Source organism: Mobula birostris, chromosome 27, assembly GCF_030028105.1.
Source record: "Mobula birostris isolate sMobBir1 chromosome 27, sMobBir1.hap1, whole genome shotgun sequence".
NCBI lineage: Eukaryota > Metazoa > Chordata > Chondrichthyes > Myliobatiformes > Myliobatidae > Mobula > Mobula birostris.
This window is the reverse complement of record NC_092396.1, coordinates 15831929-15857583: the sequence shown is the minus strand read 5'-3', so window position 1 is coordinate 15857583 and position 25655 is coordinate 15831929. Positions and strand designations below refer to the sequence as shown.

The 25655-nt window shown below is 43.2% G+C and overlaps 1 protein-coding gene across 5 annotated transcripts in view; it reads right to left on the bottom strand.

The window, feature by feature from the left end:
* The window catches only part of LOC140188510 (probable glutamate receptor), a 44417-nt gene extending 19261 nt beyond the window's left edge, over positions 1 to 25156 (bottom strand). Inside the window, exons 1-5 of one of the 5 annotated variants that reach the window (XM_072244849.1) lie at positions 25046 to 25151; positions 22971 to 23064; positions 22118 to 22193; positions 15049 to 15080; positions 9648 to 9710 (exon numbers count right to left, since the gene is read on the bottom strand). In XM_072244849.1, coding sequence (XP_072100950.1) covers positions 9648 to 9710; positions 15049 to 15080; positions 22118 to 22172 — 150 coding nt within the window. In that variant the 5' untranslated portion in view covers positions 22173 to 22193; positions 22971 to 23064; positions 25046 to 25151. Of the gene's footprint in view, positions 1 to 9647; positions 9711 to 15048; positions 15081 to 22117; positions 22194 to 22970; positions 23065 to 25045 lie in introns of all 5 variants that reach the window. The other 4 variants (XM_072244848.1, XM_072244852.1, XM_072244850.1 and 1 more) reach the window with 4 other exon arrangements.
* Positions 25157 to 25655: the final 499 nt, after the last annotated feature.

Below are 25655 nucleotides of genomic sequence, written 5' to 3'. Positions count from 1 at the left end.
GAAAAGACTCTTTTGTGTCAAAGTGAAAACAAATTGGTCTAAGTTTATAACAATTATTAAACACAAAATAATTGATTGCATAATTACATATCCCCTTCAGGTCAATATGCACTTTTGGCAGCAATTACAGCCTTGAGTCTGTGTGAATAGGTCTCCATCAGCTTTGCACATCTGGACACTGCTATTTTTCCCCGTTCTCCTTCACAAAACTGCTCAAGCTCTGTCAAATTGCATGGGGATCGTGAGTGGACAGCACTTTCAGGCCCAGCCACAAATTCTCAATTGGATTGAGGACTGGACTCTGACTTGGCCACTCCAGGACATCAACTTTGTTGTTTTTAAGCCATTCCTGTGTAGCTTTGACTTTATGTTTGGGGTCACTGCCTTGCTGGAAAACAAATCTTCTCCCAAGTCATAGTTCTCTTGCAGACTGCATCAGGTTTTCCTCTAGGATTTCCCTGTATTTGCTGCATTCATTTTACCCTCTACCTTCACAAGCCTTCCAGGGCCTGCTGCAGTGAAGCATTCCCACAGCATGATGCAGTCACCACTGTACTTCACAGTAGGGATGGTATGTTTTTGATGATGTATGCACCTTATGCCAAATATAGCATCGAGTCTAATGGCCAAAAAGCTCAATTTTTGTTTCATCAGATCATAGAACCTTTCAGCTAACTTCAGAATCTCCCACATGCTTTCTGGCAAACTCTAGCTGAGATTTCATATGAGTTTTTTTCAACAGGGACTTTCTCTTTGCCTCTCTCCCATAAAGCTGCAACTGGTGAAGCACCCAGGCAACAGCTGTTGTATGCACAGTCTCTCCCATCTCAGCTACAGAAGCTTGTAACTCCTTCAGAGTTGTCATAGATCTCTTGGTGGCCTCCCTCACTAGTCCCCTTCTTGCACAGTCACTCAGTTTTTGAGGACGACCTGCAGATTTACAGCTGTGCCATGTTTTTTCCATTGCTTGATGATTGACTTAACTGTACTCCAAGAGATATTCAGTGACTTGGAAATGTTCTTGTATCCATCTCCTGACTTGAGCTTTTCAATAACTGTTTTGTGGAGTTGCTTGGAGTGTTCTTTTGTCTTCATGGTGTAGTTTTTGCCAGAATACTGATTCACAAGCAGTTGGACCTTCCAGATACAGGTGTATTTTTACTACAATCAATTGAAACACCTTGACTGCCATGGTGATCTCCATTTAACTAATTATGAAACTTCTAAAACCAATTGGCTGCACCAGTGATGATTTGATGAGTCATATTAAAGGGGGTGAATACTTATGCAATCAGTTACTTTGCGTTTTATATTTGTAAGTAATTTAGATCACTTTGTAGAGATCTGTTCTCACTTTGACATGAAAGAGTCGTTTTCTGTTGATCAGTGTCAAAAAAAAAGCCCAAATAAATCCACTGCGATTCAATGTTGTAAAACAATAAAACATGAAAACTTCCAAGGTGGTGGGGGAATACTTTTTATAGGCACTGTATGTGAGGAATGTTCTCTCCAAGTGTGAGATTTGGGTCAACATCACCTTTGTGTTGAGTCCTGTCTGACATTTTGAAACATGCCACAAACCTTTGTTTTTAATGGAAAACTAGATGTAAAATGAAAAAGCAACCAGAAGAAAATCTGCAGATCCTGGAAATCTAAAGCAGCACTCAAAAAATGCTGGAGGAACTCAGCAGGCCAGGCAGCATTAATGGAAAAGGGTAAACCGTCGATGTCAGGACTCACAGTCTGATGAAGAGTCTTGGCCTGAAATGTCGACTGTTTACTCTTTTCCATAGCTGCTGCCTGGCCTGCTGATTTCCTCCTGCACATTGTGTGTGTTGCTTGTAAAGTGAAAACGTGGTAGGGTTAGATTAGATTTGCTTTATTTGTCTCTCTCTATCTCTCAGTATCTCTCTCTCTCTCTGTCTCTCTCTCTCTCTCTCTCTCTCTCTCTCTCTCTCTGTCTCTCTATATCTCTCTCTGTCTCTCTATATTTCTCTCTGTCTCTCTATTTCTCTCTATATCTCTCTCTCGTTGTCCATCGAAACCCGATGGCGACGTCCATTTCTTTAACGGTGAGATCTTTGATGACGATACAGTCCTATCCTGGACCCACAAGCTCTATTGCAGGTGGGACATGTATATGTAGTAGTGGTGGCAACCATGGCTGCATTTCTCCTGGCTCTCTTCTGCTGTCTTCTGGTTGTTCTTTCCATCTCCAGAGTACAAACCCTGTCCCTACATAGCTGTTGCCAAGTGGTACGGTCAGCAGCAACATCCTCCAGGTCCTCAGGTCTAATCTTGCACTTCCTTAAAGCATTCTTCATCTGATCCTTATAGTGCTTCTTCGGCCCTCCAGCTGAGCGTCGACCATGATGTAGCTGGCCGTATAACACTCTGTGGGGTAGCCGACATGGGGGCATCCTTATCACGTGCCCCAGCCACTGCAGTTGACGCTGGGTGATCATGGCCTCAATACTCCTGCAGTTGGTCTTTACAAGTATTTCAGAGTGAGGCATCTGCTCACGCCAGGTAATTCTCAGGATACGCTGGAGGCAGCCTATGTGGAAGCGCTCCAAGGATTTGATGTGACGGCTGTAGGTTACCCAAGCTTCACAGCTATAAAGGAGGGTGGTGACACAGACCGCTTGGTATACAGCGACCTTTGTGGAGGGACGAAGGCTTCTGTTCTGAAAGACTCTACGCCGAAGTCTCCCAAAGGCAGCTGATGCCTGTTTAATGCGGCTCTGGATGTCGTTGTCAATGCCGCTATCCTCAGACAGAATGCTCCCCAGATATTTGAAAGATGGCACTACTGACAGCTTTTCATCACCAACAGTGAAGGCAGGTAGAGTGGGTGGGACACTAATACTCCATTGGCAAACCACTTCTGTCTTGGTGGTATTGACAGTCAGCCCCATCCTGCTGTGTGCTGGGACAGCACACAAAGGTCACCATTCTTCTGGTGCTAACATAGCATGCCCACGACTTACTAACTCTAACTTGTACATCTTTTTGGAATGTGGGAAGAAACAGGATCACCTGGAGGAATCCCAGTAAGTTTCAGGCTTATTTAGAAAGAGTGAGGGAATCACACTAATTGGATCAGTCAATCATTAGGTCAGCACGGATCATTGGGCTGGATTCTATGGGTGATTCTTGAACTGTGGTTAAGAGACCAATGGGAGTGTCATGTCAACAATGTCTTTTGATCTTTTGATTTAAGATTACTTGCTGTCAGTCAATTCAAATACAATCAGTCCTGATGCTGTTTATAGAGCTGTTGGTTGTGACTTAGTAGGCAGCAGTCTAGCTTTTGAATGAGCTGGAGTGGTCAAGTCCCCACTCAGCAGGTGTGAGCAGGGTGACATTTTAGAACAGCATTGAGAGAATGTTGCATTGTCAGAGGATGAAATGTTATGCTGATAGACCATCAGTTGTCTACATTGAAGATCCAGCCATTGCAGAAAGCTCCTCAGTGCCCTGAACAAAATCACAAAAATATAGATTATCTGGTCGTTCATTGAGCTAACTCAGTGGGCCAAATGCTCTAATTCTGCTCCAATGTCTTATGGTTTTACCGCATGTTTGTTTGTGTGAGCTTGTATTGCTGCTTACAATTCGTGATTGCACTTAAAAATAATCCATTGTGTGTGAAAATGCACCCTAAGGTTGTAACTGAATGAATGAAATTACAGGCCTGTTTCTTACATTTATAAGTAGCATCTCATTGTTTGATCCCATGCTTTAGCCTGTGGGTGTAAATGTTTGGCTTGCCACCCAGTTGTGTACAGCATTTGTAACTCTTAACTTCATCCCTCTAAGATATTAAAAGCACCTCAGAAATTAATCATAGAACACAGAACAGTAACAGGTCCTTTGGCCCACACGCTGCTCTTCCTTGTAGGTGTGCTCAATGGAGGGGAAGGCTTTACCTGCACTGGACTGGACCGTATTCAGTTCTTTTTGTGGGATTTTCAGTTCAAGGCCATTGGTGTTTCCATACCAGGCTTTGATGCAATGAGTCAATACACTTTCTACCACACATATATAGAAGTTAGTTAAAGTTATAGATGTCATGCCAAATCTTCACAAACTTCTCAGGAAGTAGAAGTACTGTGCTTTTTTTGTAATGGCATTTATGTGCTGGGCCCAGGACAGGTCCTTTGAAATGATAACGCCAAGGAATTTAAAGTTGCTGACCCTCTCCGTCTCTGTATCCCCGATGAACAATGCCTCATGGACCTCTGATTTCCTCCTCCTGAAGTCAATAATCGGCTCCTTGGTATTACCGACATTGTGAGAGGTAGTTGTTGTGACACCAATCAGCCAGATTTTCAATCCCCCTCCTATATGCTGATTCGTCACCATCTTTGATTCAGCCAGTGACAGCGCTGGCATCAACAAGCTTAAATACGGCAATGGAGTTGAGCTTAGCCAAGTATAAAGCGAGTAGAGTAGGGGGCTAAACAGATAGCCTTGTGATGCACCCCTGCTGATGGAGATTGTGAAGGAGATGTTGCAAATCTGAATTGACTTTGGGGTGCACAAATGAGGAGCTCGAGGATCCAATTGCACTAGGTGGTATTGAGGCCAAGGTCTTGAAGCTAATTGATTGGTTGTGAGGGGATGATAGTATTGAATGCCAAGCTGTAATTGATCAGGAGTACCCTGATGTATACATCAGATGTCCCAGAGTTGAGAGAAGAGCCAATGAAATGGGTACTGTTGTTCTGCTGTGCCGGTGGGCAAATTGGAGTGGATCCAAGTCACTTCGCAGGCAGGAGTTGATATGTTTCATCACCAACCTCTCAAAACACTTCTTCACAGCGGATGTAAGTGCTACTGGATGTTAGTCATTGAGACATATTACCAGTTTTTCTTAGGTACCAGTATAATTGAAGCCTGCTAGAAGTAAGTTGGTACCTTAGACTGCCGAAGCAAGAAGTTAAAGATCTCAGTGAACACACCAGCCAGTTCAAAGTTTAAAGTAAATTTTATTATCAGAGTGTATATATGTCACCACATACAACCCTGGGGTTCATTTTCCTGTGAGCATAATCAGCAAATCTAGAGAATAGTAATGATAATAGGATCAATGAAAGATTAACCAGACTGCAGAAGACAACAAACTGCAAATACAAATATAAATAAATAGCAATAAATAACAAGAACATGAAATCACAAGATAAAGAGTCCTTAAAATTGGATAATTAGTTGTGGGGACATCTCAATGGATGGGCAAGCAAGTGTAGTTATCCCTTTTGAGCCTGATGGTTGTGGAGTAGTAGCTGTTGTTGAACCTGGTGGTGCAAGTCCTGAGGCTCTTGTACCTTCTACCTGATGGCAGCAGCGAGAAAAGGGCATGGCCCAGGTGTGAGTATCTCTGATGATGGACGTTGCTTTCTTACAACATTATTTCACACAGATATGCTAATTGGTTGGGAGGGCTTTACCCGTGATATACTGGGCCGAATCCACTACCTTTTGTAAGATTTTCCATTCAAAAGCATAGGTGTTTCCATACCTGGCCATGATGCAGCCAGTCAATACACTCTGTGCTACACATCTATAGAAGTTTGTCCTGTCCAAGACCGGAAGAAGCTGCAGAAGATCGTGAACACAGCCCAGCACATCACACAAACCAATCTTCCATCCTTGGACTCACTTTACACCGCACGCTGTCGGAGCAGTGCTGCCAGGATAATCAAGGACACGACCCACCCAGCCAACACACTTTTCGTCCCTCTTCCCTCCGGGAGAAGGCTCAGGAGCTTGAAGACTCGTACGGCCAGATTTGGGAACAGCTTCTTTCCGACTGTGATAAGACTGCTGAATGGATCCTGACCCGCATCTGGGCCGTACCCTCCAAATATCCAGACCTGCCTCTCGGTTTTTTGCACTACCTTACTTTCCCTTTTCTATTTTCTATTTATGATTTATAATTTAAATTTTTAATATTTACTATCGACTTGTACTCCAGGGAATGCGAAGCGCAGAATCAAATATCGCTGTGATGATTGTATGCTCTAGTATCAATTGTTTGGCGACAAAGTAAAGGTTTTGATGTCATGCTGAATCTCTGCAGGCTCGTAAGGAAGTTGAGGCACTGCCGTGCTTTCTTCTCAATTCATTAACTTGCTGGGTCCAGGTCAGATCCTCTGAAATAGTAACAGCCGGGAATTGAAAGTTGTGAACCCTCGTTACCTCTGATCCTCTGATGAAAACTGGCTTATGGACTCCTGGTTTTTCTCTCCTGAGGTCTCCAATCAGTTTCTTGTCCTTACTGACATTATGTGAGCGGTTGTTGTTATGACACCCTCAGCTAAATTTTCAATCTTCCTCCTGTATGTTGATTCATCACCACCTTTGATATGCCCCACAACGGAGGTATCATCAGCAGACTTGAATCTGGTGTTGGAGCTGTGCTTAGCCACACAGCCAAAGATGTAAAGTGAGTAGAGAAGGGGGCTACACACATGGCCTCGTGAAGTACCTGTGCTGATGGAGGTCATAGAGGAGATGTTGTTGCCAATCTGAACTGACTGGGGTCTACAGGTGAGGAGGTCCAGGATCCAATTGCACAAGGAGGTATTGAGGCCAAGGTCTTGAAGCTTTTTGATTAGTTTTGAGGGGATGATGGTATTAAATGCTGAGCTATAATCAATAAAGAGCATCCTGATGTATTCAGTCTTGCTGTCCGGATATTCCAGGGTTGTGTGAAGAGCCAATGAGATGGCATTTGCTGTGGACCTATTGCTCTGGTAGGCAAATTGGAGTTGATCAGCACAAGTATTTAGTACTTGGCTAAGTACCCCATCCAGGCTGGATGCTTTCAGTGAGTTCACTGTCCTGAAGGATGCTCTCACTTCAGCCTCAGAGACTGAAATCACAGGGTCATCAGGGGCTGTAGGAGTTCATGAAACTTCCTCCATGATTTGATGCTCAAATCGAGCATAGAAGGCTTTAAGGTCAACCTGGAAGTGAAGCCCTGTTGTCACTTGTGTGGCTTGATTTCACTTTGTAAGAAGTGACAGCATTCAAGCCCTGCCACAGCTTTCAATCGTCCTTCAGTGATTCAAATTTAATCCAGAACTGCCACTTCATCTGTGAGTTGGCTTTCTTTAAATCGTATCTGGACCTCTTGTATCTTACTTGGTTGCCAGAAATGAATGCCTTTAATCTGGCCCTCAGTAAATTGCAATCTCATGGTTCACCCAGGGCTTCTGTTTGGGTAAAACTCTGAATGATTTCGTGGGGACACACTCGTCTACGGCTTTTTTTTTACAAAAGTCTGTGACAACTGTTGTGTATTCAGTCAGATTCCTTGACACGGCCCTGTCCAGAACTTGAAGCAATTGTGCAGCTGCTTCTCTGCCTCTTGCGAGCACCTCTTTGATGTTTTTATCTCTGGAGTCTTGCTCTTTAGCTTCTGGCTGTATGCAGGTAGGAGGAGAACAGTCTAGTGATCAGATTTCCCAAAATGTGGTCTGAGCACGGAGCGGTAGGCATTCCTTACCATAGTATAGCAGTGGGTAGTGTGTTGGGACCTCTGACGCTACAGGGTATATGCTGATGGTAATTGGGCAGAGACTTCTTCAAAAGCCTGACTGAAGTCCCCGACTATGATTTGAAATGCATTGGGGTGGACTGTTTCTAGTTTGGAGATGGTAATATGCAGTGTCTCGAGCGCCTGATTACAGTTGGCCGATGGTGGTATGTAAATTGTGGTCAGGATCACGGAGGAGAACTCTCAGTAAATAGAATGATCTGCACTTGATCATTAGGTGTTCCAGGTCGAGGGAACACAAGTATGACAAAACAGCCACATCGGAGGACCACAGAGAGTTTAACATGAAACACACACCCTATCTTTTGCCTTTTCCAAATCAGCAGTCCGGTCATCCAGTGTATTGAGAAGTCTTCAGGTCTGATCGCTGTATCTGGTGTACTATGAGTAAGCCATGTCTCGGTAAAACACCCAACACAACAAAACCTCATTTCCCTCCAATACAGCAATCTTGCCCTGAGGTCCTCCAATTTGTTCTCGAGCAACTGCACGTTTGCTAACAAGATGCTGGCTGGAGGGGATCTCATTCCTCTGGTCCTTCAGCCCATGTAGTCCATGCTGAATAATAGTTCGGCATGTACCAGATAGACTGAAGGGCCTGAGTCTATGAATATCTTATTGTCAGAGATACTTTACAATCATAAGACCATAAGATATAGGAGCAGAAATAGGCCATTTGACCCATTGAGTCAGCTCCATCATTCAATCATGGGCTGATCCAATTTCTCCTCCCTGCCTTCCCTGCCTTCACCCCACACCCTTTGGTGCTCTGGCTAATCAAGAACCTATCTATCTCTGCCTTAAATGCACCCAATGACTTGGCCTCCACAGCCGCTCGTGGCAACATATTCCACAGATTTACCACCTTATGACTAAAGTAATTTCTCCACATCTCTGTTCTAAATGGATGTCCTTCAATCCTGAAGTCGTGCCCTCTTGTCCTGGACACCCCTACCACAGGAAAGAACTTTGCCATATCTAATCTGTTCAGGCCTTTTAACATTCAGAATGTATATATGAGATTCCCCCTCATTCTCCTGAACTCCAGGGAATACAGCCCAAGAGCTGCCAAACATTCCTCATACAGTAACCCTTTCATTCCTGGAATCATTCTTGTGAATCTTCTCTGAACCCTCTGCAATGTCAGTATATCCTTTCTAAAATAAGGAGCCCAAAACTGCACACAATCAATTGATTACTTTCATGTGTCGCTGTTGTGAAGTAAGCAAACGCAGTGACCCATTTCAACACAGTGCAACATTATTATTTCTAGATAATCTTCCTTGTCAATGTCCTTTGATAAATATTGACTTAATCTATTAGCACTAAGTCTAACAGACATTCTTGTGGGAAGTCAGGTGAAACCTTTGGTTTAATGTCTCACTAAACCAAAAGGTGATAGTTGCAACCATGTTTCATATGTCTGAATGGTTCTGAATATGCCAGCCTCGAAAATATATTCATAGTTCAAGATAAAGTACGAACATCTTATAATAGCCCAAACTGCCTTCTACCGTTATTAAGCTGTAGCACATGATGCAAGTTATTCAGTTATTAAAGTAAAGGCCTAGAACACTTTGTCAAAAAAAAACAAGAAGAGTTCGAGGAATAGACCAGTGCATCTAACCTAACTGGAGACTTGTCACTGAATCCATGAGAACAGATGTGATGAAAAATTTGTTTCCTTGTTCACCTTTCCTTCTTTCTCACTCAGTATTCTGGTGGATGAGGCTCATGTAAAATTCCTAGTGTGAAGATGATTCCCGGCAGCCTTCCTTCTATCCAGGTTAGTGACAGCATCTTGCTGTTCATCCTTGCCACCAGGAGCTGGCCTTGGGCATTTTACACACAAACTTTGCTGCTCCCTACAAAACCTCATCTGGCTCCATTGATCATGGGTTAAACCTGACCCAGAAACTGGTTAAAGGCTCTCACCTTGAATCTCTTGTAGAGTAAAATTATTTAGAACAGCAAAATGCTGTTCATTATTCTGTGATGATGTATTTGTGTGGCTTGTGATTGCTGTAGTTTACAGGTCTGCACACTATGCTTAATGCTGAACTGTGGAAGAATACATTACCAGAATAGTGGTCACTATCAGAGGCTTATCAAAGAGCTCCCGCTTTTCTCTTTCTGGAATCTGCTGAGAAATAACAAGAGTTTTTTTTAAATTGAGTGAGCAAATTGTCAAACATCTTGTGAAGGTTTCTAATCTCTTCTGACAAGGGAGGTGGTTGGAGAGATTTAACAGTGAGATGTTTTCGTTTTGGTGATGTAGGAGTTCAGATTAAAATTAGACCATATGACCATAAGATATAAGGGCAGAATCAGGCCACTTGGCCCATCGAGTCTGTTCCACCATTTCATCATGGCTGATTTATTTTTCCTCTCAGCCCTGACCTTCTGCCTTCTTAATGAATTGCTTTTCTCACCACAGACTCAACCTGAAAATTAGCTTGTAGGGAATTCTGCACATGGACTACCAAGTCCCTTTGCACCTCAGATTTTTGAATTTTCTCTCCATTTAGAAAATAGTCTAGACTTTTATTTCTTCTACCAAAGTACATGACCATATACTTCCCAACACTGTATTCCATCTGCAACTTCTTTGCCCATTCTCCTAATCAGTCTGTGTTTCTGAAGTCCTAATCTGTCTAAATCCTCTCTACTTCCTCAAAACCACCTGCTCCTCCACCTATCTTCGTATCACCTGCAAACTTTTCAACAAAGCCATAAATTCCATCATCCAAATCATTGACATATAATGTGAAAAGAATCGGTCCCAACGCAGACCCCTGTGGAACACCACTAGTCACCGGCAGCCAACCAGAAAATTTGAAAATCTGAAAATTTCTCGGATTCAGGCTTGTTCATTCCCCTCATCAAGTGAGAACACCGATAACTGTTCTACAGGGCGACTGAAGGATTTAATCCTTCTTCCCATGACCCAGTGGAATTAAAATGAGTTAGGAAAATCCCCTCTGCACTGCCATGAAGAGCAACCTTCTTGAATCAAACTGGTTGGAAAAATAGCAATTGTCATTCCACAGTATGATGTTAACTAATTCACATGTGGCATAACAAGTCTACCAGAATACTATGTTTTATACATTGATGTTCAAGGTTATTTGAATATTCAAATTGTATGCATGGATATTAACTTTTATCTGGTATACCCAGACAGAAGAGGCAGTTGGAAGAAGTTCAATAATAACTTTGAAATGAGAGTTGAAAAAGTAAGAAAATCACAGGGAAAGGACAGGGCAAAAGGGATTATTTGAACAACCCCTTCAAAGACTTGGCAGAGGCACAGTAGGTGTATGCACATTTTCTCTGCTGCAATTCTCTGATTTTGTTAAACATGCAACTTGAGATGATAATCTTCAGTTGAACTATATAAATATTTAAATTACCTATTCATAGATTCGTGGAAATTTACAGCACAGTTTATGGGCCTTGTTCCAGTGTTAGCTCTCAGTGTACTGCCTTTTCCCAGTATCCCTTGTACAAGTACATCCTTGAAATTAATTTTACTTTTCAGTTCATTTTAATTTTGGTCTCCTTGCCCAAGAAAGTACTCAGCAGTACCAGAGGCAGTCTAAGGAGATTTACCAAATTAGTTCCTGAGATCAGGGGATTATCCTATCACAAGCAGCTGAATAAATTTGGTTCTCTATTCTTCAGTATTTAAAATAATGGGTGGGGGGTGGAAATTATTGAAACACCAGATCCTAAGAAGAGGGAGATTCTCAAATGAGGGAGGCATAGATTCATGATTAGGGGCTGGTATTTAAATACTAATATACCTGAAAATTTCTTCCTGCAGAGGTTGGTAAATCTCTGAAATCCTCTACCCCAGGGAATTCTGAAGGTCAGCTTATTAGCAGCTCATCCATCACCTCCATTCAGGGCCCCAAACAGTCCCTCCAGGTGAGGCTACACTTCACCTGCGAATCTGCTAGGGTTGTCTATTCTGTCCAGTGCTCCTGATGCGGGCCTCTGATGAAACCCATCGTAAATTGGGAGACCACTTCATCGAACACCTGACCTGCTCAGTTCCTCCAGCATTTTGTGTGTGTGTGTTGCTTTGGATTTCCAGCATATGCAGACTTTCTCATGTTTATCATTAGAAGTATTTTACTTGGGATAGAACATTTTTTTCAAAGATTGAGGAATCAAGGGCTATGGGCACGTGATCCAGGAGGAGTTGAGGCCTGGCTATACATCATTCATGATCACATTGGATGGTGAGGCAGGTCTGAGGTCTGCTCCTGCTTCTGTTTTCTGTGTTTAAGTAACAACTGTGATTATTGTTAGGTTTTTCCACCTGTTTACTCCGTGTTAAATATTTTGATTAACCTCCTCCTTCATTCTTTAAAATTGAGAATACCTATTCCTTATAATTACTCATTTGGGGGCCAGTGAAAATAGTTCAACACTTTAATTTGTCTAGTTCTCTTCTAATGCTGAGCAGCTCTAAAGGATGTCATCACTTTCAATGTCACAAATGAAATAATTCCATTGTCTTTTATAACTAAAACCTCAATGTGGGGATAATTGTGTGTTTAAGTAATTCCGAGCTCTCCACAGTATTCCATCAATGACTTGTAGAGGTTTTGCTTTGCCTAGTTGTTACAAGCTTTGTACCCATCTCCTGACTTGCATCATTGACTTTAAACAACACTATACTTAACAAGCTGCACTAGCTCCAATCTGCAACATGTTGACACGTCCACACATTTTAATTCCACATCCCATTCCCATTCTGACATGTCTACCCACGGCCTCCTCTACTGTAAAGATGAAGCCACACTCAGGTTGGAGGAACAACACCTTATATTTTGTCTGGGTAGCCTCCAACCTGATGGCATGAACATCGACTTCTCTAGCTTCCACTAATGCCCCACCTTCCCCTCGTACCCCATCCGTTATTTATTTTTATACACACATTCTTTCTCTCACTCTCCTTTTTCTCCCTCTGTCCCTCTGACTATACCCCTTGCCCATCCTCAGGGTTCTCCCCCACCCCATCTTTCTCCCTGGACCTCCTGTCCCATGATCCTCTCGTATCCCCTTTGCCAATCACCTGTCCAGCTCTTGGCTCCATCCTTCCCCCTCCTGTCTTCTCCTATCATTTTGGATCTCCCCCTCTCCCTCCCACTTTCAAATCTCTTACTAACTCTTCCTTCAGTTAGTCCTGACAAAGGGTCTCTGCCTGAAACGTTGACTGTACCTCTTCCTAGAGATGCTGCCTGGCCTGCTGCGTTCACCAGCAACTTTGATGTGTGTTGCTTGATTATGTTACCTTTGTTTTCATCAGACCTTATCCTTCCTAGCTGTCTTACCACCTCCAATCTGATTCCATGCCTCTGTGCTCCTCTATTTCTTCCCTTTACCTCCCATCACCCTCTTCCCAACTGTTTCCCACTTTCACCTCTGGTGACTGTACTTTAACTCCCAAAAGTTCAAAATTCAAAGTAAATTTATTATCAAAGTGCATATATGTCACCATTTACAACTGCGAGGTTTGTTTTCATGCGGGCATACTTAGTAAACCCAAGAACTATAATAGAATCAATGAAAGACCGCAGGGCAGGCCAACAACCAATGTGCAAATAACAAAAAACTGTGCCAATACAAAAGAGAGAGGGAAAAAAGCAGTAAATATTGACAGCATGCAATGAAGAGTCCTTGAAAGTAAATCCATAGGTTGTGAGAACAGTTCATTGATGGGGCAAGTGAAGCTGAATGAATTTATCCCAGTTGTTTCAAAACCCTGATGATTGAGGGGTAATAACTGTTCCTGAGCCTGATAGTGTGAGTCCTGAGGCTCTTGTGCCTTCTTCCTGATGGCAGAAGGGAGAAGAAAGCATGTCTTGGATAGTAGGAGTCCCTGACAATGGATGCTGCTTTCCTGCAACAGTGCTCTTTGTGAATATGTGTATACACAATACACAGATATATGCATATATATGCTCAATGGCAGGAATAGCTTTACCCATGATGGACTGGGCCATATCCACTAGTTTTTGTAGGATTTTCCTTTCAACGGCATTGGTGTTTCCATACCAGCCTTTTATGCAACCAGTCAATATGCTCTCCACCACACATCTATAGAAGTTTGTCAAAGTATTAGATGTTATGCAGAATCTTTGCAAACATCTAAGGAGGTAGAGGTACTGCCATGGTTTCTTTGTAATTGTACCTAACGTGCTGGGACCAGGACAGGTCCTCAGAAATGATAACACCAAGGAATCTAAACATGCTGACCCTCTCCATCTTTGATTCCCTGAAGAGGACTAACTCATGGATTCCTCCTCCTGGAGTCAATAATCAGCTCCTCAGTCTTGCTGACATTGAGTGAGAGGTTGTTGTTGCGATAGAACCCCAGGCTCTGAGATCTCCCTCTGTATCCCTCTTTGCTTTCCTTATGTCAGACTCCACCTCTGATCCATCTTATTTTTTATCAACCCAACATGTGAATCATTAAATGGCTAGATGACAAATTTTGGTTGGAAACAGTCCTGTGAAGAAGCGTCTTAGGACATCTTCTTATATAGAAGGTCGTGCGTAAGTGCAAAGACCGTACAGAATGTGCTTTCTCTCACAGCTTTATAAACAAATCCTTCTATTTACCAAATATTTACGGAAGCTCTGATGCATTTCAGTTGCTTGTGTATAGGTGGGCACAGCCTCCTTCATTGGTTGAATGAAATATATATCTTCTTGTATTTCTCCACAATAAATGTCACCTTCATATTTATCTTCCCAGGGAATAACATTGCTCCTCTCATAAGTTTCAATATAAGCTCACCCACAATTTTTGGAGAGCCAGGTTGAATAGACAAAGAAATGTAGACTCAATGGCCACTTTATTAGGAATAGGAGTAGAATCTGGCATGATCTTCTGCTGTTGGCCATCCACCCATCCACTTCAAGGTTGGACATGTTGTGCATACGGAAATGCACAATATGTGGTTAGCTAAGTTACTGTTTTCCTGTCAGCTTGAACCACATCCTCTGATCTCTCTCATTAACAAGGCATTTTTGCCCACAGAACTGCTACTCATTGGATGATTTTTTTTTTTTGTTTTTTTGCATCATTTTCTGTAAACTGCAGAGACTGCTGTGCATGAAAAACCCAGGAGATCAGCGGTTTCTGAGAGATTCAAACCAGCCTGTGGCACCAACAATCATTCCATGGTCAAAGTCACTTAGATCACATTTCTTCCCTGTTCGATCTGAACATCAGCTGAACCTCTTGACCATGTTTGCATGCTTTTATGCATTGATTTGCTGCCATATGATCGGCTAATTAGATATTTACATTAATGAGCTGGTATAAAGGTGAGCCTAATAAAGTAGCCACTGAATGTATATTATAATGTAATATAAAACTTGATGTCTGTACATATTTTTCAAATACAGAAGATCTAATAATACTACTAGCCATGAGAAAGTATGTTAAATAACATACTAACCTTTGGAGGGATGTCATGACTGTCCACAGCTCCTGTAAAATTATGTTGACAAAAATGAACAAAAGGTGCTTTTTATTTTTAAAACAGCATTCATTTTAACATAAAATACATAAAGCAACTTAATACACGACTTAGTTCCAGATGAGACTGAAGTACAGGACTAAGGATTATGCTTTTAAAAGTTGATCTCTGATACCTGTGGTTGCTCTGGATTTCCAGTACTGTATCTCCAGAGTCTATTGTGCTTATGATTCTAAACCCCTGTCCTTTTCCAGATGAAACAATTAGTGAAGTGTGGCTGGATGAAGCAATATGCTGCTCTGATTCGATAAACCAGTGGGAACAGCTGTATGATAATTAGTAGATTAGATTAGATTATGAGGACACGCAGTCCTCTTTTATTATCATTTAGTAATGCATGCATTAAGAAATGATACAATATTCCTCCGGTGTGATATCACAGAAACACAGGACAGACCAAGACTGAAAGACTGACAAAAACCACATAATTATAACATATAGTTACAACAGTGCAAGCAATACCGTAACTTGATGAAGAACAGACCATGAGCACGGTAAAAAAAAAAGTTCAACGTCTCTTGAAAGTCCCACATCTCACGCAGACGGGAGAAGGAAGAAAACTCTCCCTGCCATGCCCGACCACAGTCCAACTCTGAGTCGTCTGAAAACTTCGAGCCTCCGACACTGAGTACCGAGCACCATCTCTGCTGAACGCTTCGACCCCAGCTTCGGTCGCCAGCAGCAGGCAAAGCCGGGGATTTTGGGGCCTTCCCTCCAGATATTCTCGATCGCACAGTAGCAGTGGCAGCGAACTGGGCATTTCAGAAGTTTCTCCAGATGTTCCTCTATGCTTCTCACGTCTGTCTCCATCAAATCAGAATTGTGCACGGCATCCTACTTACAAATATGATATCATTTCACTGGAGAGCTGCATGCGCTATGTTGCGCCGCCATCTTCTCCTCCCTCCTCCGTAGCTATTTTTCCCCTTATTTTTCCACCTCACTCTTCTAGACTCAAAGATTCAAGATTCAAAAAACTTTATTGTCATTCTAACCATACATCAGCTCTGCAGGGCAGAATGAGACAGCGTTTCTCAGGGGTAGTGCAATCATAACATAACAAACGCAACACTAAATAATAAACATAACAATAAATAGTAAAACACAACAGCCACATGTCAGTTAAAATCAGTTATAAGTGTCCAGTGCAAGTTAAAAGTGTCCAAAGCAGAGTCAGGTAGAGCAGCTATTTAGCAGTCTGACTGCCTGTGGGAGGAAGCTGTTTAGTAGCCTTGTGGTTTTAGTTTTGATGCTCCTGTAATGTTTGCCTGATGGCAGAAGAACAAACAGTTCATGGAGAGGGTGTGAGGGGTCTTTAGTGATGTACCGTGTCTTCTGGAGGCATCGACTCTGAAAGAGGTCTTAGACAGAAGGTAGGGAGACCCCAATAACCTTCTCTGCTCCCCTAACCACCCTCTGCAAGGCTTTTTTGTCGACAGCACTGCAGCTGGAGTACCAGGTTGTGATGCAAAAGGTCAACACACTCTCAACCACGCCTCTGTAGAATGCAGTTAAGATGTTAGTGGGGAGTGATGCTTGTTTAAGCTTCCTCAGAAAGTGCAATGTCTGCTGGACCCGTTTCACAATTCCAGTGGTGTTCCTGGACCAGGTGAGATTGTCCGAGATCTGCACCCCAAGGAACTTGATGTTTTTCACTCTCTCTACTGTGGAGCCGCTGATGCTAAGGGGTGTGTGCTCAGGCTGAGACTGTCTGAAATCGACAATCATCTCCTTGGTTTTGGTGGCATTAGCTCCCTTCATCATTATTTCAATAGGTCGTGAGCTCCACCAGAGGGCTCTGAGATCAGTGAAGACCAGGGATCAGACTGAGAATTTATGTGTCATATGGATCAGCACTGTCCTAGCTTAATTACATGATTGGTTGCCAAAAGTTGTAGAGTGAAACAGCAGCCTCCATGTCGTACCCACCTTCTGCATGCAGTGGTTTTTATCTTTCCAGACCTTACCTGTCTCAATGAATCTTAAATGCTATGGCTGTATCTGACTCCACCACATCCGATGACACCAAGTTTCAGACTCAGCTGCTCTGTGTGCACGCGTGTGTGCGAGCAAGCGAGCGAGGGTTGGGGATGGCAGACACTTTTCCCCACAAATCCACTTTAAAGATAGCAGTGGAATCCATAAGACATAGGAGCAGAATTAAACCATTCAGCCCATCGAGTCTGCCCCGCCATTCCAACATGGCTGATCCCAGATCCCACTCAACCCTCAACGCCTGCCTTCTCGCCGTATCCTTCGATGCCCTGACCGATCAGGAAATGATTAACTTCCACCTTAAATATATGCACGGACTTGGCCTCCACCGCAGTCTGTGGCAGAGCATTCTCTGGCTTAAAAAAAATTCCTCCTTACGGCTGTTCCAAAGGGCCGCCCCTCAGTCTTGAGGCTGTGCCCTCTAATTCTGGATACCCTCCACCCCCAGAGGAAACATCCTCTCCACATCCACCCTATGTAGTCCTTTCAACACTCGGTAGGTTTCAAACCCGCATTGCTGGCTGTGTAATGGTATTAATCTAACAGCTGTGCTAAGGTGATGGTGAGCTGCCTGTTGAGCTACTGTAGTGCTTCTGATGAAGGTACGCACACACCAGTATTGGAGAGGGAGATCCGGGATTTAAACCCAGTGACGGTAAAGGAATAGTAATGAATTTCCAAGGCGGGATGCTGTGCAATATGGAGAGGAACCTGCGATCCCATGAACTTGAAGTCCTCGTCAAGTGCGCTCTGTTGATGGCTACGGAAGAGTGGTTGTTTATAGGATTGGGTAAGGTGCCAGTCAAGTGGGATGCTTTCTCCTGGATGTTGTTGGATCACCCAGCTGAGTGACTGCACCTACAGCATCTGCGTAGTGGAGGATATTCCACCACGCTCCTCACTTGTGCCTTGTAGATAGGGGAAAGGCCTTGAGAAGTCAGGGAGTGGCCTGCTCTTGCAACCCCAGTGAGCAGTTGGCCACGTACATGGTATCCTAATCTCAACACAGCAGGCCCTCTCAGTTCTTCAGAGCTGAAGATTCCCACAGCATTGTGGTGTCAAATGATTAGAGCCAATTGAAATTTTAAATGCTTTTTGCCTGCATAAACCCTGGAGGCTGCTTTCTCTAAAACGTCCTCAGGAATTTGGAAAGATCCTCTCACAATACACGAAAACTGCAGCTAACTGTCAGGTCAGCAGGAAAGGTTGTTGGCTACAGTCTAACTTCGCTGCAACCCTTGTATGGATCCAGGACAAAGAAGCGGGCAAGAAAAATCATTGTGGACGCTACCTGCCCTGCATACTGCTTTTTCCAAAAGCTCCCTTCTGGAAAGTACTATAGGTCCATTAACGCAAAATCTTCATGCCACTTTAAAAGGGCGGCACGGTAGTGTAGTGGTTAGCACAACACGTTACAGTACAGGCGACCCAGGTTCAATACCCACCACTGCCTGTAAGGAGTTTGTACGTTCTTCCCGTGACCGCGTGGGTTTCCAATGAGTGCTCCAGTTTCCTCCCACAGCCCAAAGACGTAGTAGTGGTTGATAGGTTAATTGGTCATTGTAAATTGAATTGGGTTAAGTTGGGGGTTGCTGGATGGTACAGCACAAAGGGCCGGAAGGATCAATTCCACGCTGCATCTCAATAAATAATTTTTAAAAAGTTTCTTCCCCCATGCGGTTAATCTGATCACCCATCCTAATCAGTTCTGCTCACCCCCTCTACAGTATCTATCACCCCCATGACGATACTAGACAGTAAAGACTTTAACCATTATTTATTTCATATCTGTACTTTAACCTCTAACTTTATACTTTATATAAAATATTCTCCATTCCTTATAATTTCTGAATGTTGTTTATTTTGTGCATGTCACGCCAACATACCACAGCAAATTCTCAATACTTGTCAATGTATATATCGAATTAAGTTGATCTTGTTGAAAGATCGATGTTGACTATGATTTCTGCAAATGCACGTTGTAGGGAAAAGAGAAATTACTTTGCAATGATAGAGGAGTTTCATTCCATTCCCACAGCCTTTGGCCACTGAAGCATATCCTCTGACCCCCCCCCCCCCCCCCCCATAACTTGAGTGCCAGGAGCGAGTGGATGAAGAGGCATCAGCCCTTAGCCTTATGGCACTGCAGGAAACTAAAGACTGGTCCTCTCTTGTGTATTTGGTGTTCGTTTTCAAGAATTTCCCCAGTGGCGCTCTTCAAACATTCTCCCTCTTGTGTGCTCTCCCTCTCTTACTTCAGAATCCCTGACAATAAAACTGATAAAACAGCTCAGACTGAACAAGGGAGCCCTTTTACTCCATTCCAAAAAGGAAGCTTACAATTGAATGAAGAGCAGAAAGGAAGCCAGCATGCTGAGAGTCTGAATAATTAATAATCATTCAAGAAAAATAAGCTCCTTTTAAATACTGCTTTGAATTGCTTCCTCACTGCCTGCATCAGATAATGTTGAGAATCTCAGTGAGATCTTATATTTTCGCACATTTCCCTTGAGGAGCTAGACTGAAGGATAAGGGACTCCTGGAGGTGGGGATTGCAGGAGGCAGGGGGTGTGTGGTGGGTGTTACATTTGACTTCAGCTCAGATAGGTAATGTAAATGTAGTCAACTATGTGTGCCCGGGCTGTAGAAGATGACAAACAAGAATACTCTCACTGGATAGAGCTGTAAGTACAAAATTCAATGTTTTAAAAATCCCAATACCACTCTGAGGGTACCAGGGCAGTCAAGGGATGTTATTTTCCACAAGAGGAGCCTATTCCACTATAAAGGTGTCATACCTAACCCCACTCCCAGATTTACCACAGTGACTGACAGCGGTCTATAGAAATTTAGGCTTTAAGTTTTCTTTGTTCCCAAGGTGTGGACATTGCTGGCTGTGCCTATGTTTGGCACACTCAACTGAGTCCCTCTGAACAGAAGAGGCAGTTGAAAGTCTGTAGGTTGGTAAGTCTGGAGTCATTTGTAAGACAGGCTGGATAAGAATGGTATATTTCCTCCCCAGATTTTTTATAACAAATCTGTCAGTTCATGATTACTGTTTATGACTTAAAAACAACTACAGTTATTTAATTACTTGAATTTAAATGCACCAGCTGTTGTGGCAGAATACAAACTTATGTCCCTAGATCGGTGTTGAAAAATTCTAGCTGATAAACCAGTAACTTAACCACAGTGGCACGTAGAACATGGAATGGTACAGCACAGGAACAGGTGCTTCTAAAACAGAGGAACAACATCAGCTATCTTCCAATCCTCTGGCACCTCAATTGTGACTGAAGAGGCCACAGAAGTCTCCTCTCTTGTTTTACTCATAACCATGGATAAATCTCTTCAGGCCCTGGTGACTCTTCCACATTACTGTTCTTCAAGGAACCCAATGCCATCTCCTCCTTGATATGCCCTAGAATATCAGTATACTTATCCCTGATCTCTCTATTGTCCATGTTCTTCTCCTTAATAAGTACCAATGTGAAATGATCATTTAGTATCTTGCCCATTTCCTTTGGCTCCAGGTATAAATTCCATCCTTTGTCATTCAGTGGTCCTACCCTCTCTTATTTTTAATGTTTGTATAAAATGCCTTTGGAATCTCTTTAATCGTAGTCACCAGGAATAGCTCCTGATTTCCTGATATTTCTCAAGGGCTGTGTCTGATTTCAGATTTCTAAACCTTGTAGATGCTTTCTTTATCTTTCTTGTTATCCATGATTCCTGAATCTAGTCATCATTGTCCTTCTTCCTCACAGAAACGTATTGATCTGTGATTCTGACTTGATGGACTTTAAAAGACTCCCACATTACCAATAACATCCACTCCCAATCTACTCTCCCCAGCTGCGGAATAATATCCATCTCTACAATTTAGTACTTTCCAATGAAGTCCAGTCTTATCCTTAGAATTATTTGTAAATTTAGGGAGTTACGATCACTGTTTCCAAAATGGTCTCCCTTTGAAACTCTGATGACCCGGTCGGGCTTGTCCCCAGTACAAGTTATAGTATACCCACCTACCCTGGTTGGACTTCGTAGATCTCAGAGCCCAAAGGAGAGCCACCTTAAAGAAATTCAATGGATTTAGAAAGATATATACTTTATTGATCCCAAAGGAAATTACAGTGTTACAGTGGCATTACAAGTGCACAGATATACAGATATATAAAGCACTTTTCTCAAAACTTCCAAAGTGGTTCCTGGCTGATAACTGCATTGCTGTTATAATGCAGGATATTCTCCAGCAATTTACTCCATAAACAACAGTTTGGTAATAATTGATAGCATTGACAAAAAGACATCTTTGGGGCAGAACTCCCTATCCTGAACTGGGTGGCTGCCATTTGCTGACCAAGTCCCACAGCTCAATTGTTCACCAAAGCCTGGCCCCAGTTTTTCAGGCTGTAACAGCTGCAGAGATAACGCGGCAGGGTTAGCATCTTCAACTTGTCAGTAAGTCCCGGACTTCGGCATGAACTGCACATGTGCAGAAGCCCGGTGTTCATCTCATTGTCATTTGAGGTGCTAATGGTTGGTGACTCTGTGCACCATTGCTGACCGTGGTCAGTGAGCACAGACATAGGCTGATATGGTGCTGCTTGTACAGAACTTGTGGGTGTGCCACACTGCCAGGGATGCCCTTTACTGGACGAATTTATTGTCCCTTCAACCCCATCAGATGGGCACATAGGAAGACATGATATTTCTCTGAAGAAGAGGAGGACAAGCCACAACCAACGGCCACATTAACTGGCAGATTACTTGTTCATTGCCACCTAATTGCTGGTGGGATTTTGTTTGTACGTAAATTAGCTATTGCATTTCTTACTTTGCAGCAATGGTTTTGAAGTACGGACTTGGCTGAAACGTCCCAGCACACCCCAGGGTGAAGAGTGCAATAGAAATGCAATTCCCATTTCAAAAGCTGAACTTTATTGCCTGAACTCAATAATCCGCAGCTCGCAAGATTTCAGCGTCATACCTGTCTCAGCTGTGTGGAAGGGCAGCAGTAGAACCAAAGAGAGCAGCAACTTCATACTGTTCCTCGTTGCAGTCTGCTGGGGAAAAAAGGACACATTCAATAAAAAGATTATTACCTGGGACGAAGCAGCCCCATGCTCGGCTGGTCAAAGCTCTTCTGCCCTTTCAGTCTGATGTGAACAATTTGCACAATCCTTACAAGCATGGCACTGTAGGCTGTTTACCACCCCTGCACAACAATTGATTCAATTCCTACTGTGACAAGAAAGGGAGCGTGAGACTTGTGATTATACCCGAGAAATTCTGCAGATGCTGGAAATCCTGAGCAACACACACACAACGCTGGAGGAGCTCAGCAGATCAGACAGCATCTATCGCTTCTTCCCCTTTCTTCTCTAGTCCTTATGAAGGGTCTCAGCCCAAATCGTCGACAGCTTATTTCCCTCCATCGATGCTGCCTGACCTGTTGAGTTACTGCAACTTTCTGCGTATGAAGCCTGTGAGTAGGAAAACAACCCATCCGAGGCAAGGAGACTCAGAGAGTACTGAGGGGTGTAGGATTCTGCTGCCAGTATCGTTGCACAGCTCCCGCTGCGTACCCTGGCACCTGGGGGAGGTGCTGTTGAAAATGGCACAGGTCATTCTGCACTGAATTGCGGAATATGAATTTACTGCCAAAAAGGACTGCTGGAGGCACGAGAGACTGTAGCTGCTGGAATCGGGAACTGCTCTATTGTGATGTTATTAACCAGCGAACCGGAGACCTCATTTCATTATTCAGCAAGGCAAGTGTTTAATACCCAGAAGGGCATTTTGAAAGTTTGTATCCAACTTGTAAAATAAACGCAACTTACCCAAAGTGACCGTGATCCCGTTGGCCAGTTGTAGAGGTCCAAGTGCCTCACCGGTATTAAGGGAATTATACCTGCAGTTCTTTCCCTGTCCAGTCTATATATAGAACATATACCCTTTATGTGGTCTGAATACATATCAAATCAGCAGATTTCAATTATTGTGCATTATGTAAATTTATTATAATTTAACTTGCCACAAATTTAGGCCATTTGGCCCATCAAGTCTGTTCTGCCATTTCATTATGGCTGATTTACTATTCCTCTTTGCACCATTTACTTGCCTTTGCTCAGCAACCCTTGATGCCCTTCCTAATCAAAAACCTATCAACCTCTGCTTTAAATATACCCATTGACCTGGTCTCCACAGCCGTCTGTGGCAATGCAGATTTGCCACTCTCTGGTTAAAGAAATTCCTCCTCATCATAACTTAGATTATATTTACTAAGTCTACATGTTGACTGGGTTCAGAGGTATTGTCCTTGGTTCTGGGTTGGATGACAACTGATTTTAAATGGAGCAATACTATGGGACTGCTGCAATGTCAGGTGCACCACCTGCTGGGTGAGATGCCAGATAAGGACCTGTCTTTTCTCTCTGTTCATTCTTAATCCTAAAATGCTCGTCAAAGGTGAGTAGGACCTGGTCCCCTGCCATCTTGAAGAACATTTCAACCGACCTCATTAAAACAGGTAACCACAGATTCATAGAGCTTCATTACAAAGAAAGGCCATTTCGCCTCTCATACCTATTGCAGCTCTCGAGAACTAATGTCCAGAAAGTCCCATTTCCCTTGCTCTGTTCCCTTTTCAGAGAGTATGCTACCATTGCTTATGGCTGATTAGATAAAGAAATATCTCACCACTCCCAGTAGGACATAACTGCACACAACTTGGTGTGTTCACCAGTACTATCTTCAGCGTACTCCCTTATGCACTGCTGAGAAGATGCTACCCTTGTTACTCAACAATAGGGGAGTACTTTGGAATCACAGGGGCCCACTTTTCAGATGTGGCCTGTTGCAAAATCACCAATTAATCACCCCAGTCCTAAGAACATTGGAGGTAGATGTTAACCTACCTACTGTAGAGGAAACCCTTGGGTTTGAAACCCTTTTTACACTGACTGTAAGAGTTTAAGTAACAGGGTAACACACACAGTCTTGGGTTTCATGCTGGAGAGGTTAGGTTTACTGGTCCAACACCAGCACCAACCCTCCTTTTCTTCCGAAGCAGGGTGGAGAGTGCTAGTTAATTACGTGAGGTGTGGATGAGCTCGGATCCTTCCACTGGTTAGCAAACTATGTCAACGAGCTGCTGCAACCCAGAATTTTAGATGCACCCGCCGTTTTACAGGGGAATTAAAGGGATAAATTCTATCCAGGATAGCAGAGCTTGACTAACAAAAGCAGCTTTTCTTGCTATTAGCCGCACGAAAATAAACAAGTGAACTGATTCCAATTGCTTAGAGAGCTGTGGGATCCAGATGTTACTGATTAAACATGCATGGTGCAAGCCAGCATCCTCCGACTTCAACAGTGATTTACTAAAGTTTAGTGAGTGCCGAGAGGCACAGAAATAGAAAACCAGGGGGACGACAGATGGATTTCACTTCTCTCCCTCTCTACTCTCATCCTCTCCCCTGCTCTATTCTCATCACTCCTCCCTGTCTGTTCTCATCTTCTCCCTCTCTGTTCACTCTTCCCCTCTTTTTTTCTCTCTCCTCTCTGTTCTCTTCTCTTACTCTATTCTCTCCACACTCTCTCTTTCTGTTCTCTTCTCTCTCTGCCTCTGGACTCTACCTCCTCTCTCTGTTCTCCCTTCTCTCTGTTTTCTGCTTTCTCTTCTTTCTGTTCTACCCCACCACCCTTTCCTCCATCTCTGTTCTCTTCCCCCTTTCTCTCAGTACTCACTCTCTGTTCTCTTTTCTCCCCCCCCCCCACTGTACTTGGACCTTTCAATATATCAATCCAAATAAAGCAAAGAGAGAGGATTTTGCACTTCAACTTGATTAAAAATTAATTATATTTTCTCAGCTCCCAAAGATATTATGGGTCCCTGAAATCAGCATTAACTTACTCAGACGTTGATAGAAAGAGCTTGCAAATTCCTTGCTCTCACCGATGTGGTTCTTTCTATGGTCTGGTGTTGTGGATTACTTTTATCTTTCCTGTTGTTTTGTAAGCAGTCCAATCTACAAATGATTGGCTGAGATCAAAATGAGGGGTGTTTAGGGGCTGAGGAAGGGTTTCACGTGCCTGGGAGGAGCCAGTGGAAGAACTTTCTAGCAACTACCCAGATTGCTGAATACTAAATTAGTTTGGGAACCCTGTTGTAGCTTTTCAGCCTACAAGGAGACACTGACTTGGGTTAGATCCTGATTTTGTTTTCTCCAAAACTCATGAACTATGGTCTGTGGGAAGGATTCAAAATGCCTTCATGTGGCATAAGTTGACACATGCTAGCACACTGCTGAACCCCTTCAATGCAAAAGTAAATGCCAGTGAGAGGTGCTTTTGAAAGGTTAGCTGAGAATGGAGACTTGTGTGTGCTCTTGTGAAACACTGACAGATCTCCCAGTAGCAGTCTGATTGTGTAACATACCATGCAGGGTTTATTCTTCACCAATCCTGGGCTGAGTGGGGAGTTCTGTCCTCTCAGGCTCAGGGTTCAGGCCTCACTCCAAAGA